General features: G+C 37.5%; 2 protein-coding genes across 3 annotated transcripts in view; one reads left to right on the plus strand and one right to left on the minus strand.

Moving 5' to 3' along the window:
- IMPA2 (inositol monophosphatase 2) overlaps nucleotides 1-8,630 on the minus strand; it is a 30,101-nt gene extending 21,471 nt beyond the window's left edge. Inside the window, exon 1 of the mRNA XM_081950131.1 lies at nucleotides 8,350-8,630. Within this exon, the coding sequence (XP_081806257.1) occupies nucleotides 8,350-8,484 (135 nt within the window). The 5' untranslated portion in view covers nucleotides 8,485-8,630. The remainder of the gene's footprint in view (nucleotides 1-8,349) is intronic.
- LOC309390616 (uncharacterized protein) lies at nucleotides 7,399-15,836 on the plus strand. 2 transcript variants are annotated; one of them, XM_081950134.1, is made up of 7 exons: nucleotides 7,399-7,761; nucleotides 8,811-8,953; nucleotides 10,002-10,088; nucleotides 11,320-11,410; nucleotides 12,167-12,326; nucleotides 14,125-14,222; nucleotides 15,333-15,824. In XM_081950134.1, the coding sequence occupies exons 1-7, from the start codon at nucleotides 7,684-7,686 to the stop codon at nucleotides 15,492-15,494; spliced, it is 819 nt and encodes a 272-aa protein (XP_081806260.1). In that variant the 5' UTR covers nucleotides 7,399-7,683; the 3' UTR covers nucleotides 15,495-15,824. The 2 variants fall into 2 exon arrangements, with proteins under 2 accessions (XP_081806260.1, XP_081806259.1); XM_081950133.1 differs by lacking the exon at nucleotides 7,399-7,761 and adding an exon at nucleotides 7,813-7,932 and having other exon boundaries at nucleotides 15,333-15,836.
- Nucleotides 15,837-16,017: the final 181 nt, after the last annotated feature.

Raw genomic sequence — 16,017 nt, forward strand, 5'->3', positions numbered from 1 at the left:
CTCGCTCTTATCTTGTAGAGCTCGAGGACAGTCGGAATTGGAGAAGGCACATTGACCAACTCTGTGGCCGCCTCTCCAACTCCACTCTTAGACAACCAGAGGTAACTCCTGCATGAGTTAGCCAAAGCCCTACCTAAACGGAGCCAACACTCACTCCTTCCACAGGCAATTCAAGCCCGAAGGTACCAGGATACTTATCTGCTTGTGTTGCAGGCCTGCAGCGAGCTCCGAGCAAATCGGCTCTAGAAGCTCCAGCCGTGGCCTGTGAAAGTTTCCAGGAGCTTCCACCAAGTGGAGCTGCGGAGCAAACAGGTCCATCTAACCTGCTCAAAGAACACCCTCCGACTGAACTGTGCAAGTCAGGCAGAGCTACTCAAAAGCCTGCCTACCTGCGTGACTACGTGACCAGTAGGATTGTTCCATCTAAAAGGGGAGGGGTGTTACCAGCTTTAACTATAGTGGTTTCCATCAAGGTCCTCTGTTCCAGCGGGAACAGAGGTTTAATCTCATTGGTCGAAGAGTCTGACAGCTCCCTATAAAAGGGCTGCTGTCAGATTTAACCTTTGCTGGATTGTTCTCACTTGTTGCATTTAATAAAGAGCTGTTGTTACCATTAGCCTGTGTTAGCCCGTTAGCCTCCATTACCCGATCTAACAATTTCTCTCTCGATAAAACCATTCACCTTATTTTCTATCAGAATGTTCTTTCTAAAAAAGAACTAAGAAATCTAAAGGCTCTTCTCCCACCGTTCTATTATTGGTCAAATCCTACGACATTACCCAGCGTGCAAAAAGGATGAGTTCAATATTGATTTATTTCTTTTTCATATATTAAACGAATTTATTACAAATAGGACCATCTAGAAGAAGTGTGGAGTTGGAGGAAGTAAATCCACCTTTCCTTTGTAAAGAGAAAACAAATCTCTAGGAAGTGGTCCTGTTGGATAATCTAATACTGGGGATTAGTCTGTTTGCTACAGTTTATGTAGCAACTAGAATTATTCACCTGTTTATAAAATAAGCTAATTTTTTTCCCTAGTTCTTGTTAAGTCCATCTGGGCATCTCTTGGGTTTACAATACCCAAGTTTGGATGTTTTCTTGGCAGTTTTCTTTACTAGGCTAGGTAACATCATCAGCATTAACCTACTCTAATAACAATATTCAGCCACTCAACTCTGAGCTACTACATGTTCTCTCTTCTATTGGAACATGAGAGCATTCAATTTAATTTAGACTATTTTAAGTAGACCAGGATTTCAGATGAGTTGGTGTTGGCTGGTGACAATCCTATAATATGATGGAGGGGGACGGGGATTAAATATGCCAGTTTCAGGCTGGCAAGATTAAAAGAGCAATAGGGGAACGGGGGAAAGAAAAGGGAGAAAGCATCACTAAACAGTGCATTTTTATTTATGCTTTCTCAATAGTTTTTTTTTCTTATTCTGATTTTGTATCTGTTACACATTTAAAAGTTCCAATCTGGAGCATTTTGAGATTGCAAGAACTAAAGCTGCTTTTGAACTAGGTATGCTCTTGTAATTTTTCTAGTGGAAGTTTCACCCGGACTTCATTTACATCTACACTCTACTCTAGGAACCTTGATAATTTTCCATGAGCTACCAGTATTTCCAAGTACTCTAGTTACCTTTTGGAAAAAGCACATTTGGGACAACTGTGACCTGGATAATTGGAATCTCTATAGATGTTGGTCTTGGAATCACATGCTGAAAGTTGCACTGAGAATTACACAATTTTTATCAAATATTGTTATAAATGTTAAGTAAGGTTTTAAAAAAGATTCTTAATATTGTTTATAAAATAGGATTGTGAACAAAGCTATATATTCATTCCACCTTTTGCTGTACTTTTGTTTATTTTGGAGTGAATTGTGTTTTTTTAAATGCTAGGTAGAGCCTTTTATAACTTCTTATGCTCCTGGTGACTACATGGACACATCTCTGATGTATTAGATATGTTCACCACCTTGAGTTAACTTATAAAAATAATAAAGATAGGATAAAAATGTAGTAAATAAATAATAAGAGGTTTATGCCTCATTTCTTCCAATATGCTTTCTGACTTCCCAGTCCAGCCTATAGCTCTGGAATTTCCTGATCATTTCTTATTCAAATATACCTGGTCTGACCCTAATTTTTTCAAATATGCCAAGCTGTGCTATATGCTATGACTTGCTCATATCTTTTATAGAGTTCAGTAATTTGGTTTCTCAGTGACAGCATACATATTTAAATAACCTTAGCTGGGTACTTCCAAGTAGGAAGCTCTTCCAAGTGGGGCTTTTATCATGCAATCATTATATCTCACTTCCAGAATTTTTCAATTCCCATGCTGTACAGTACTGTAGTCATGTGTAACCCTCTTTTGTTTTCCCACTGAAAAAAATCTATACAATGAGCATATATTCTATTCGTTCTAAGTTATTTTCAATTATTGCACATCTTTACTACTGAAAGACTTTGATTTGCATGCTACTGATTTTTAAAGGGATTGTACTCTGACTTAATGAGAACCAGTTTGGTGTAGTGCTTAAGGAATCAGGCTAGCAACTGGGAGACCGTAAGTTCTAGTTCCGCCTTAGACACAAAACCAGATGGATGGATGAGCCAATCACTTTCTATCAACCATAGGAAGGAGGCAATGGCAACCATTTCTGGAAAATCTTGTCAAGAAAATTGAAAGGATTTGTCCTGGAAGTCTCTGAGAATTGGACATGATTTAACAGAAGGGGAAAAAAACCTGCTGTTAAGACTAAGGTTTCTAGAGACAGATCATGCTCCATGCAAAACATTTTTGAAATCTTCCGAATAGGTTTTTGAGTGCAATTCAAGGTGCTAGTCTATAAACTCCCACATGGCATAGGGCCAGGTTATTTGCAGGACTGCTTGCTCCTTGGGGGTATATGCCTATCTCATATGTTCCAGTAAGTAGGGCACACTCTGGATTTCTTTATTAAAAGAATTCCATTATTATTAACTCAGAAAGTAGCCTGAACTATAGAAGTTTTAAATTCTGTTCACCATTTTATTATTTAATGATTTGTAATGAATATTATGTGTTAAATATGATTTGGGGGTGGATTTTTTAGTATCCTGCCCAGGCTCAAATAATTACAATTGGACAGCCATATAAATGCTAAATAGATAAGATTCCTAAGAGTTTGGAGAAATTACAAAGCTCTTGAACTTGATCAATCCATTATGGGTAAAATGAAATGGAAAAAATGGGACAACAGTGAATTTTCTCAAGAGTGGCTGTCTTAACAAAAAAATCCCAAGAGTCACAGCATAATTTTGTAAGAATTGCAAAACTATACCAGAAATTTGCAAACTGTTCATCAGTCATAATTTTTTCCCCTGAGAAAGATGTTTCACTTCTCATCCAAAAAGCTTCATCGGTTTTGGCAGGATGGCGAGGACGATGGAAGGATTAATTCTAACAGGGTGGGGTGGGGTTGGAAGGATCATCTTTCTTTGCAATCATCTGGTCATTAGTACTCTCTCTGAGTGATCAGACCATACCAGATGACTGCAAATAAATATAATCCTCCCTTCATCCTGTCAGACCTAATCCTTCCATTGCCCCAACCATCCTGCCACAACTAATGACACTTCTGGGATGAGAAGCAAAATGTCTTCTTCCTGAGGGGGACACACACACCATCTAGTTACTTTTGAAGTAGCATTGAGACTAAGGGGCAATTATTGTTTCAGACTGTCACATTGCATGGATGGCTTGGTTCATTATGTAAGTGAAACAAGTATCAAATGTGTGTCTTATTTAGTCACTCAAAGTCCTTCTGTACATTGGTAGAACTCAAAATACAGTACATAGCTGATTTAAAGCGGCTGCTTGGAGCTCAAAATAGTAGTCTCCTCCCCAAACAAATCAATATGTCAAAGTCACCTGTTGACAAACAAGGGTATGGAGCACTGGAGGCTCCACATAGGAAGGAGGCTTCATACTTCGTTTCTCTTCATACTTACTTTCTCAGGAAAGAAAGAAAACTGCAATCCATGAAAGTTTTTGCCATAATTTATGTAAGATCCCCCCCCTCCCTTCTGGATAGTTTAGGAATTTGATAATTGCACTGTAAATTGAAAGAACAGGATAACTCATATAGTGGCTTGCTAAAAAAAGACAGCTGAAGAATAAGATATAGATCAGGTGCTGTAAGAAAAAGAGTTCCCTTCTCTGATAACTATGTTTTGTCATCAAAATGGGATATATCCGAATGTAAGACACAATTGACAATCTTAATATAGAAACAGTTACAGCGCACAATCTTTAATTTCTTTGTTTCAGACAGAACATTAGCGGTAAACATCAGTATTCTGTATTTTGCCTGGAAGAAAAAAAAGGAAGGCAATGAGTGTATGTGTTCAAGACAAAGCATGTACTAGCTTCTCTGTAATCTTTACAACTGGTGTTTAAATTAAGAATAACTTGGCATGCAAAGTATTTCAGCACTCCTGCCAAAGTATTCCAAAGTCAGATCACTTAAAAAAAAATGCTTAATCACAAATGCAGAATGAAAGTAGGAAGCAGGATTTGCTGCTACTCTTTTATTGTGAAGAAGAAGAAAAATCCAATACAAACAATGGAAGACATTTAGATAGTGCTAATAGAAAAGTTAGTGTGAATGACTGAAGGCCTTGAATCTAATGTATAAGCCTTTTCTGCTCCAGTCCACAGTATCTCTTTTTGAGATTTATAAATTTGGGAATTCTCATTGCTCTCCTGTATACTTAAAAGTCTATAGATAAATTTCAAGATCCATTAGGTTTTGTAGTTTGATTAGCCTGAGGTTTTTTTTCTGTTTTGAACTAGAATGAAGATCCTATTCATAAACTTGTTTTAAAAAACATTGTTTGTATTTCTCTCCAGCATTACGCTGGACCTAGAATGCAAGCAAACAAAAACTGCATGCTGTTAGCTAGCACAATTTTAGTTTAATTACAACTTTGAGCAGCAAATATTCAGAGTATTTACATGGTTCCCAGCCCTAAAATGCTTAAAATGATGAACAAGGTTTTTGGAATATTTAGAGGTGAGGGCCATACATATACATAAGCAGTCTTAACCACTACCCAACAGTTTTCAGGAGGTTTTGGAATGAAGTGGAATGAAGTTCCTCTCTTTTCATTGCAAATTATTTAAAAATAATTGATTTCATCTTGCTAATAGCAATACAACAATCCTAGGCAGATCACTTATTCCTTTTCAACCCTAACCCTTTCCCCAAAATACTGGGTTAACAATGTTCTTCAGTGTGCCATGTAGGCCAGCTGCAAATATGCTTTCATTAAATTGTTTTGTATCAACAGGACTAATTTTCATGAGTTAATAGTGTTGCTGCTAAGAATACAAAACGTTGGGCAGGAAGACAAGATATAAATAAAATCAGTCTATGACCCAATTCAGTAAAATATGCAAGAGGTCTCCATATTTGTAATAAGTGACTATTGTAGAGAGCATCCTCTCCTCTAAAAAAAAACCCTAGTGGCACATCTACATAGTTTCACTGTCAAATGGTAAAAATATATATATTATGAAATACTGGGACTGTTTTCATTGCTAATTGCCAAGGAATCTCATGAATTAAGTAGTTCTTCCTTCAACTGGCCAATGAAGCAGCACAAACAAATGTTTCAGCCAGTAGCCTATTTCCATACCTCTTTGTTTTTATGAAAGAGTAGAAAAATCTTGCCCCTAAAGCAGGTGATTGGCAAAATTCATCCTCAGGTACTTTTAATTCAAGGGGGGGTGATTCACCAGGCTAGGACAAAGTGATTTTTATTTATTTATTTATTAATCCAATTTATAGGCCGCTCCCTCTCCACCAAGGGACTCGGGGCGGCGTACAATCTTGCCCCTAAAGCAGGTGATTGGCAAAATTCACCCTCAGGTACTTTTAATTCAAGGGGGGGTGATTCACCAGGCTAGGACAAAGTGATTTTTATTTATTTATTTATTAATCCAATTTATAGGCTGCTCCCTCTCCACCAAGGGACTCGGGGCGGCGTACAATTCATTACACAACAAATAAATAACGAATAAATAATGACTGCAACCCTACAGCAGCTATGAAAATGCTTCAGTGCTGTTTTCAGTGTTTTCTCTGGAAGAGCCAATGAAATGAATTTAATTAAGTGAACTAAGAAGATTCCCTCTTCTCTGGAAGAGCCAATGAAATGAATTTAATTAAGTGAACTAAGAAGATTCCCTCAAGACCAACTGTGTTGAAAATTGGGCATATATAACGCCAATCCAGATCAGCAGCCTCTGCATGGAAGGGGTTTAATTAAAGGACTAAAATGATTGTGTAACCTCTTCTGTCCTTGAACAAAAAAACAGATTTCAGTCTTTGCTGCCATCTAGTGATCATCTGGTTTTTGGCAGCCCAGACTGGTATCTCTGTCTTGAAAGATAGCTTATATATCTGACCCTCTTTAAATTCAGAAAAGGGTCAAATAATATTCCACATTACAGAGTAAGACTTCTCGTGATATGTGACATTGGAGTTGGAATCCCTCCAACAAGGATGGCCAGCTTTCGGAGGTACCAGCAGACGTGATCAGAACTTTGAGAACACGGGTAGGAACATTCACAGACTGTTTAGTTTTGTGCAATCACAAAATGTATGCCATGATAAATGTTGCCAGTTTCCAAACATAAATTGTATAGGTAAAGAATTGCCTATTCCTTTGCAGCTAAATCTTACCTTAAACAAGTTGATAAGAACATAAATATAATTATTCAAGATGTTACAACTTAGTTTCTGATAGAATAAAATATTTTCTTATTTCCCCCTTGACTGATTCCATCTTTTCAGAGCTTAACCAAGCAGTTCCTGAGAATTACAAATGTATCAGGCTCCAAAACCCAGGTTTTTTTTTTTTTTAAAAAAATGACGGCTGAAATGATGGTATTCATTATTCTTTATGGAATTGTGCTGCTTAACCAAAATCAAGTTAGGTTTTTTTACATTTTTCTAGGCAAGCTTATATTTAAATGTAAAATTGAGTATTGTAGTATGCAAATAGAACATAAAATGTACACATACACATTCCATAAAGGTTACCATCACACGACTTCAGCTATCTTTAATTTGTTAATTTGGAATTTGGAATCTGACTCTTTAAGCACGTTTCTTACACTATCCATTTCACCCGAAGGGGAGGAGATGCAGCCGATTCGGGATCCCGTCACCATGGGAACCATGGAGCGGAAGTCCTGGAAAGGGACCAGATCCTATAGTCGCGTTATTATGGCGTCACTAAATTCTTTCCGTAAACAAACGTGGGTTTACTTTCCCACCCAACCAAAGTGCGCGCGCGCGCGTGGGAACCGCCTGCGAGGAGGGCGGGATCTTCCTCATTCGGATACGCTTAAAGCCGTTTTAACCCGTGTGGTGAATCTTTCCCTGCTTCCGGTTAACAACAACACCCCCCCCCCCCGCTTTGAAGAAGAAACACTCGAGCTAGTGAATTCAGGACAGGCGGGGTAGCGGACGCCGCGCTTTGGGGGGCTTTTTGACCGTTGCCTGGGCATTTTATCGGACCGCTGGGAAACCCCGCGGCTGACCCCGAGCCGATCCCGCCCGCTCTCCTTTGTTGGGCGCGTCTCTTTCTGGAGGGGGCGCTGCCTTGACCCTGCTCCCACATGTTTGGCCTCTTCCCGGTGTGGGAGGCCGTGGCAGGGAAGCGGATGGCGCTGCCCTCGGTTCATAGATGCGTCCAAGTGAGTGAGGAAGAGCATCTGGCCGGTGTTTCCCTTCATCTGCGCCAGCCGGGGGGGGGGGGTTGGATGGCAGTTCCCCTAATCCACCCCCGTTTTGGGTGGGAAAGGCAGACGCTGCAGGCAGGGCAGAAGTTCTCAGTCTGGGCCACTTTGAGGCAAGCGGGAGCTCACGTGGGAAATTGCGAGGGTTGGAGTCCACCTGTTCCAAAGTTGCCAAGTTTGAGAAACAAGTTTGGTGTAGGGCAGTGGTTCCCAACCTTTTTTTGCAAATGCCGCACCTAAGCATCTCTAAAATCCTGATCCCCCCCCCCCCCCTATAATTCTTACTTTACTCAAAAAGTGAACTATTCACTCGGAGGCCTTTAAAACTTGGTTTAAACAAAGTTCAAATTGCCCCATTAAAAATCAAATTGCCCCCCCTGTGGGGCGTGGGCCCCACGATGGGAACCACTAGTGTAGGGCATCGCTCCGGGCAGGCTGCTCCAGAGATCCACTTAGGGGAGCTCGGAGCATGCTGCTGTGGAGACCCACTTCAGGGAGAGAGAGAGAGAGAGAGAGAAAGGCGAGCTTTGGGAAGATGGTTTTTACCCGGTTTCTCAGAAATTCCCGTGTTTCCTTATTCTGCAGATCACGTGAGGTGCCCAGTTTTAGCGCTGAACTTTTGACATCACTCTTCAAAGAGCCAAGATCCTTTTTAATTAAGGAAATTATAAAAATAGACATTTTTTTCTCCTGAAAGAAACGACTATTTTTTTCTAATGATAAATCGGGCTGGGAATGTCATGTTGGGGGTGTGTACTTCACCAAAGCAGTACTGCTTTCTCTCTCCCCCCCCCCCCCAAATCAGGCATGTTTGTGCCTTTGGATAGCTGCCTGATTAGTAGGAAAGTAGTGTTATACTATGAAGGTTACTATATTACATGAAATAACTAAGCTTCATTTATTAGTATGTTTATTAATTAAATTTATATATCACCCATCTTTCCAATAAGTCAACTCTGGGCAACTCTTTGTTTCTAAACACAAGAAAAATTATTTCATTTTTCCAGCTCAATCAAGAAAATCAGCTGCTCCTTAAAAAGCTGAGGCATGTACGCCTAAAAAACAAGCAGCTGGAACATGATGTAGTGCAGCTGCATGATAAACTACATGAGCAAAAGAAGTGCTTGCCTTCCTGTGTCACAAGGAAAGAGTAAGAATGGCTATACTCTAAGCACATGCCTCTTAAGAATCTAAGATTTCAGTTAGTCTAATATGTATAAAGATTTAGCTTCTCATCTGTTGGTTTGTTGTTTAAAGCAATATTTGATTCAAGCTTACATTGAATCATTGATGAATGAGTTTAAATTGAGGGCCACACCACATACTTTTAGACATTCTTTCCTAAAGTTTATTTTTTTTTAAGAATTCACATAGAAATATAATGACTAAACATTAAGCTAAATATCTATCATTACCCAACACAATATTTTAGCATAACATACTAACTTGATAGATTCAGTTGGTCTATAATTAATATTTGTACAGGTTGTAGCCCCAATTCTTGAAAGGTTTTGGCCTGTTGTAATTAGGACATAGTGTGGTATTTGCAAGACTGGATTGGTACTTTTGTTATTTTAATGAAAGGCTCTTTCATTAAAGAATGAAAGGATTCTTGGATTTTGTGGAGTATAAGCAAATGGAACTGGGTTCTCTGGTTGACTTGGTGGGATATCCTTTATGTCCAATAAATAGATTTTATTGAATTTGAGAATGTTTACTTCCAGAAAGATGAACTTGGGTTTATAGAGTTAAATGGAAATCATCTGTATGAGAATTACAGTAGTTTGAGAAACTGTTAGAGGTTTCTTAATCTATACAATACTTAAATTGGAAAATATGGAGAATTTTCAACTAGCCTTCCTAAATGTCTTTCTTTACAACTCCGATCGCCTTAATGCAGAGTAGACATAGGCCTAAAATGCCCAGGCATAATGAGAATGTAGTCACAGGTTATCACAGATTATCAAATTAGAGATTACTGTATACTTCCATTTATGATCACATAACTATCCATGTCTTTTTCCTCTGATTATGTGTTTTTTATATATTTATTTTCTTTGAGATTTAAAATAATTTTAGTATTCTTTCTCAACATTATTGGATTTTTTAGGAGGGTTAGATAAAAATAACCCATTACATTAGTCATATTTATTCAATCTGAAGAAAGAGCTTTTTATTTAATTGGCTATTTATTTTAGTGTGCAGATTCAAACAGAATTTCACTTCTACCATAAAGGTGATGGGATTCATCACAAGGAACATGATGTAGTAAAGGAACATGCCAGGTGAGTTTTGGAACCCTAGTCAAACATACATCTTAGCAAATAATTTGGGTTGTTGGTAAACAATACAACATTGTCTGTAAACAAAAGCCTTTAATGACACTGTAGCCACTCCCTATACATTTATCCATAAATATATCAATCCATCTTTGAGTTATTTCCTGCTCAGTGTTGAACCGTTTGTTAGTCTACATTATATTATTTTATTTGACTGTATAAAAATGTTCTGCTACTGGTAGTTCCCCCTTCTATAAACAAAAGTTATATCGGTGGTGTATTTTTTTAATTACGTATCGCCAAATAGAAGTTTCCAAAGAAGAATCATCTACAGTTATAAAAATAAAGTTTTATAGTAAAACATTGCTGTATTACTGGTAAAATGCTCACTTAAAAAAAAAATCCCTTGATATTTTATTGGTCCATTGCTAGACTAGTGGACTGCAGTAGATGCAGGGTTTTTTAATTTCTCCCAAAGGGACACCATTGGGCTCATATCCCCATTCCATTGTTTGTGCAATGAACATGAGAGGAAAAGAAACATGGATATGCAACAGTCCAATGGTCCCCAACCCAGTCTGTGGCTTGTTAGGAACTGGGCCACAAACCTGGAGTTGACTGGCGGGTGAGCAAGCAAAGCATTTGTATTTGCAATGGCTCCCAGTGCTAGCATCACTGCCTCATCTCCATCTCAGATCATCAGGCATGAGATTTTCATAGGAGCACAAACCCTACTGTAAACTCTGCATGTGAAGGATCTAGGTTGTATACTCCTTCCACTCCCAGTGCATGGAAAATCTGTTTGATGCCCAGTGCCAAAAAAGTTGGGGACTGCTGCTACAATTCACTGAAGGAAAAGATGTTGAAGGACACAGCACAATATGTCAAGCGCAAGGGAACCCACAATGGGGATCCTACACAGAACCTCCATAGGAAGCAGCCAAAGTGTGTTTAATTGTCCAGTATTAGATTATTGATTTTGAAGGAAGATGATCTCAGTCATTCAGAGACTTCGCCATGTATAAGAAAGTGATTGGTGCTTGCAATTCTTGCATGACACAAGAAAGGTGCTGAAGCAGGGAACTTCTACCAGTTGGAGGCTGTGTTGAGCACAGTCGATACAGATCACTAGGCCATTGCTGTGGCTAAAACAGAGAAATAGATTTCATTCTCTTTCAGCGAACTTTTATATAGATACTCATTTTTGGAAGACTAATAATTCTTCTTTTGCTTCCAGAGTGCTTCAGATGTATAATGAACTGAAGAAAAGGTACAATAAAGAAGTCAAAACAAATCAAAGACAAAATGAAACAGTTGCAATGCTGTCTGTAAGCTTTAATCATTTGATCACTTTGACATAAACTAAAAATAATGAAATGTGTTTGGTATATATAAAATATTAGTAGTACTGTATTTTTGTATGTTTCATAAGTATATTGCAAGACACATTTACTGGTCTGTTTTTCATTCAGTTGCAGTTTCATTTTAATAAGAAATTGTCACATCTACAGTATCTCTGTCCACTGGTATTAAAGTTAAATGACAATGTCATGGAGTATCTGCATACAGACAATGTTTATGGCATTGCGTTCTTGAATTATAATTCTTTCATATACTGAAATTCTTTCATATACTGAAAGAACAGTCATAAACTTTCGCTTTTTAAGTTAACATGATAATTATTTGGATTGAAATGATGTAGGATAATTTAATTTGGCCTTTTGTTTTTATGATACATGTCTTATTTTTAAGTGTGTGTGTGTGTGTCTATCTGTCTCTGTTGCAAATAATGTCTGTCTCTCTCTCTCTCTTCTTGCCATGTTCTTGCTTTAATCTCATATCCAGCCCATGAGTGAGGCAGCCTTATAATGCATCCAGTTGGCAAAAATATGTTAGTGGCGTTTATCATTTCCAAGCTTTGTTTAAATAGGACAATGACACTCTAAATCACATATTTATTTCTAACTTCTAATGCAGGTTTTAAAAAATGTAATTCTGAATTGATGCCCCAATTGCCCTTCCTTATATGTTTAAGAATGTGTTAATTTTCTTGTTCTTTAAAGTTGTTCAACTATTTAAAACAGGGTAAAATTAATGATCTGGAACATCAACTTCATTTAGCAAACCAAAAGATAAATGCCTTGGAATATAAAAAAAAGGACAAATTTGTTCCAATTCAGAGAAGAATGTCATCTGACAAATGTATGTGCAAAAAGAAGGGAAGCTGTTCCTGCAAATATTTAGGTAATACTTTTTTCCTCATATGTCTGCTTCATTGGCTCTTGATCTTGTGTTACCTTTTGACAATTTGTCATCTATGACTAAATGAAAATTAGAATTTTCTATGTTTATCCTGGGCATAATCCCAGAGTCCCAGAAACAGACTGATGCTTTCTCAGTTCAGATTGTTGGGGTTGTGTGAGCAGGAATTGATTCAAGAACCTTCCCAATTATCTTCTCTGTTGCTAAGGTGGTGGTGGGGGATTTATACCAGCTCATGGTGATAAGAGGGAAAAAAACAAGCAAAGATTACATATATTTTTGATGTGCTGTAGAGATATTTTAAAGTATGGTTTATTTAAAAGAAAAAAAGGAAATGGAAATCTTCTAGTCTTATTCATGAGTTGGTAGAGACAGCATGTGAGCCTTAGTGTGCATGCACATGTACTGTAGTCATATTTCACAAAAAATTCACCTCTACATCTACACATACATTGCACAGTGAGAGATGTAATATATATTCATAGAAAGTAAGGTGCAAGGCAGCAGGATCCACAGGATTTAAGGAGCCGCACCTGATTTCTTGATAGTCCATGTGTAGCTCCTGAGGCAAAGATATCACCTTAGTGTCTATAAATTGAAATCCAGTAGTTTGAATACAAGATTGCTCTTGCATTGAAAATGCATGTAATTAACCCCCTCCCATTCCAAACAGACTTAGCAGTTAAAAACACTTTGTATTAAGATGCAAACATGGCTTAATGAAGTGGTACCATAATTATATTTTGTGTAGTCTCCTTTATTTAGAGCAGAGGTGGGGAATTATGGTCCTTTTATGATTTGTGGACTTCAACTCCCAGAATTCCTGAGCCAGTAGCAAGTCATAAAAGGGCCATATTTCCCCATTCCTGATTTAGAAACGTAAATTTAGAATGATATGAATGCTTACTGTTGTTAAGGAGAGTTTCATGGTATGTACTGTTTATTTTCAGCCTAGGACCAGGAAATAGACCATCACTTCTCATAAAGTTTATTTCTGTCAGTGTAACCTATATTATAATGAGAGTAGATAGAGGAGATGTGTATCGCTAGAGAAGACGTATTATTCTCATCGCCTTATAGAAAGTGCTGTCAATAAACTAATGATATGCAATTCTGAATAGATTTTTAAATTATAATCTGGTACATATCCTCTGAGATAATTTGAGTATATTATAAGTGCTGTCGCTGAGCGGCATCATTTTTTCTTCCATATTTTATCTGTACTACTTCTCTGGCCCCTGCATTATATAAACTGGTTTTTGCTGCTGTAGATAATTCCTTGCCCTATACAGCCAAAATATTTTTCTTTGTTTGGACCAGAAACCCATAAAACAAGTGGAGGGACTAAGACAGGACTAGAACTCCCAGTGTCTTGATTTGTAGTGTGGTTGCTTAACCACACCATTAAACTTCATATTGTTAACACACACACACACACACACGCCCCCAAGACTTTTAGACTGACAACTGCTTTATACCACTGCTTGCAGATGTAGGGTTTCCAGAGCTTTGAGATTTTCTCTTTCCCCAGCTGCATTTCCTCTGACTGTCTCATTATTCTGAATTCTCTGTAAGATACCTTCACTCTTCAGCAAATAAAATCAGATGATGATAAGACTATTAAACTGAAACTGAAATACTGTATTCTCAGGTCTTAAAACTCGGAAGAGGAAAACCTGATTTTCAGAAGTGAAAACAATTCTAAGATACAGTTAAAAAAAAAAAAGAACATAATTTTTATCGTTTAGTGACTTTAAAGAGATTGCTTATTGTACTTTAGACCAGTTGCTTTTTGAGACACAGCGACTGAAGATGGAAAATGAAACGCTCTCCAAAGAAAGAAGAATGTTAAAAAATGAGCTTGCTGCATTAGATAAGGTGTGTTAGTTTTTAAAATATCCCATTTGCAAATGAAAAATATCTGCTATGGAAGATAAAGCTTTATGCATTGTTACATTGTGATCACACTCTAGAACCGGGATGGTGAACCTATGGCACGTGTGCCACAGAGCCATTTGTCAGGGCACGCGAAGCCGCCTGAAGATCCCTGAAGCCTCCGGAGGCTTAAACGACCCTCTGAGCAAACCGGAAGTGACTGCCGGTTTGTTCATAGGGTTCTTTTTAGTCCTCCAGAGGCTTTAGGGAAGCCTCCTGAAGGTCTCTGAAGCCTCCCGAGGGCTTAAACCGACCCTATGAGCAAACTGGAAGTCCATTCCCGAACTTCCCGTTTGCCCATAGGGCCGATTTTTTGTGCTCCGGATGCTTTACGGAAGCTCCTGAAGCTTCCGGAGGGCCTCAGGGGGTGGGGGGCTGTTTTCTCCCTCTCCAGGCTCCTATAAAGCCTCTGGAGCCTGGGGAGGATGAAAAATGGCTTTAAAAAAGGCTGAACTAAGCTGGCAGCGCGCACAAATGGCTCCGCATGCCACCTGTAGCACACGTGCCATAGGTTCGCCATCCCGGCTATAGATTATAATATGAAGATGGATAATAAAAAGTCCTAAATATATAATCCTTTCTTCTATGTACAGTCAATTCTATTTTCAAATAATTTTTTAAAGATTATTTTAAGATTGTAATATATGTTTTAAGAGATACTGTATACAGCATTTGATTTGGACACTATGTTTATCTGCATAAAGGGAATTTGTTTTATGTCTTTATGTTAAGTTTGGAATCTTAGAAATATGCTCAGTTGAATTCATCATTTTAATTGATTTTATACACATAAGTACAATTTATAAAAACAAAACACAGAATTCTTTAATTAAGGATTTAGTGCTAGGGCAGGAGTTGTAATTCATTATTACAAATGTAGGATTTATTATTAGGATCTGTAGGAACTGATAACAATATTTTCAATTAGCACATATTGTAATTATTTGAAGAGAGATGTTTTTTGGAGAGGAGAAGAGAGGAACAAAGTTTGAGACAAAGTATCTAATTCAGAAGTAGAATTTAAGTAAAACATTTTGTGTCATAACTTTTCAGGATTTCTTTGATGAAATAGAGGATTTAAAATATGCTCTACAAGAAGCCATAAAACTGAATACCCACTATGAAAAGTGTTTAAAACAGTTAAGTTCCACTTATGGTATCACTCTTACATCAACGTCGACAGCTGGCAAACCTCGTACAACTTTATGGAAATAACATGCTCAATCAAGATTATTAAAGTATACTGAGTGTACACAGAAAAACAAACACTTAATAGAATAACTTAATTTGTGCAATAAAATCATGACTGTTACCCATTTTTCATTTTGCATAATTTGTATATTTTTTATTTTTTTATTTTAATACATTTAGGACTGGCTTTAATGCAATGCTTAACTGTGGTTTAGCATTCAGTAAGTGAATGTGAACGAGGAACTTAATCTCATCTGTTTTCTGTCTTCTGGAGGCATATATCTAAAGAGGAAAATAGAAGTAATTGATTCTAATTTTAAATTAATTGTAGCACTTCTTTATGTTTGAACTTGGGGACCTATGTTTAGCTCAAACTATGACTTGTTCAATTTGAAGGTATTTCAAGGTTATTTTATAAGTTAGATATGTGGAACTTTTTTTGAAAATGAATGTGTGTGATATATCCAGCTAGTAATTGTTAAAATAATAACTTGGGGCTATATTCTCAGTCCATTTTTCCTTAGAGTTATTGAGAGAATAACATAAG

Source organism: Natrix helvetica (genome assembly GCF_964273705.1).
Source record: "Natrix helvetica genome assembly, chromosome: 4".
Lineage (NCBI taxonomy): Eukaryota > Metazoa > Chordata > Lepidosauria > Squamata > Natricidae > Natrix > Natrix helvetica.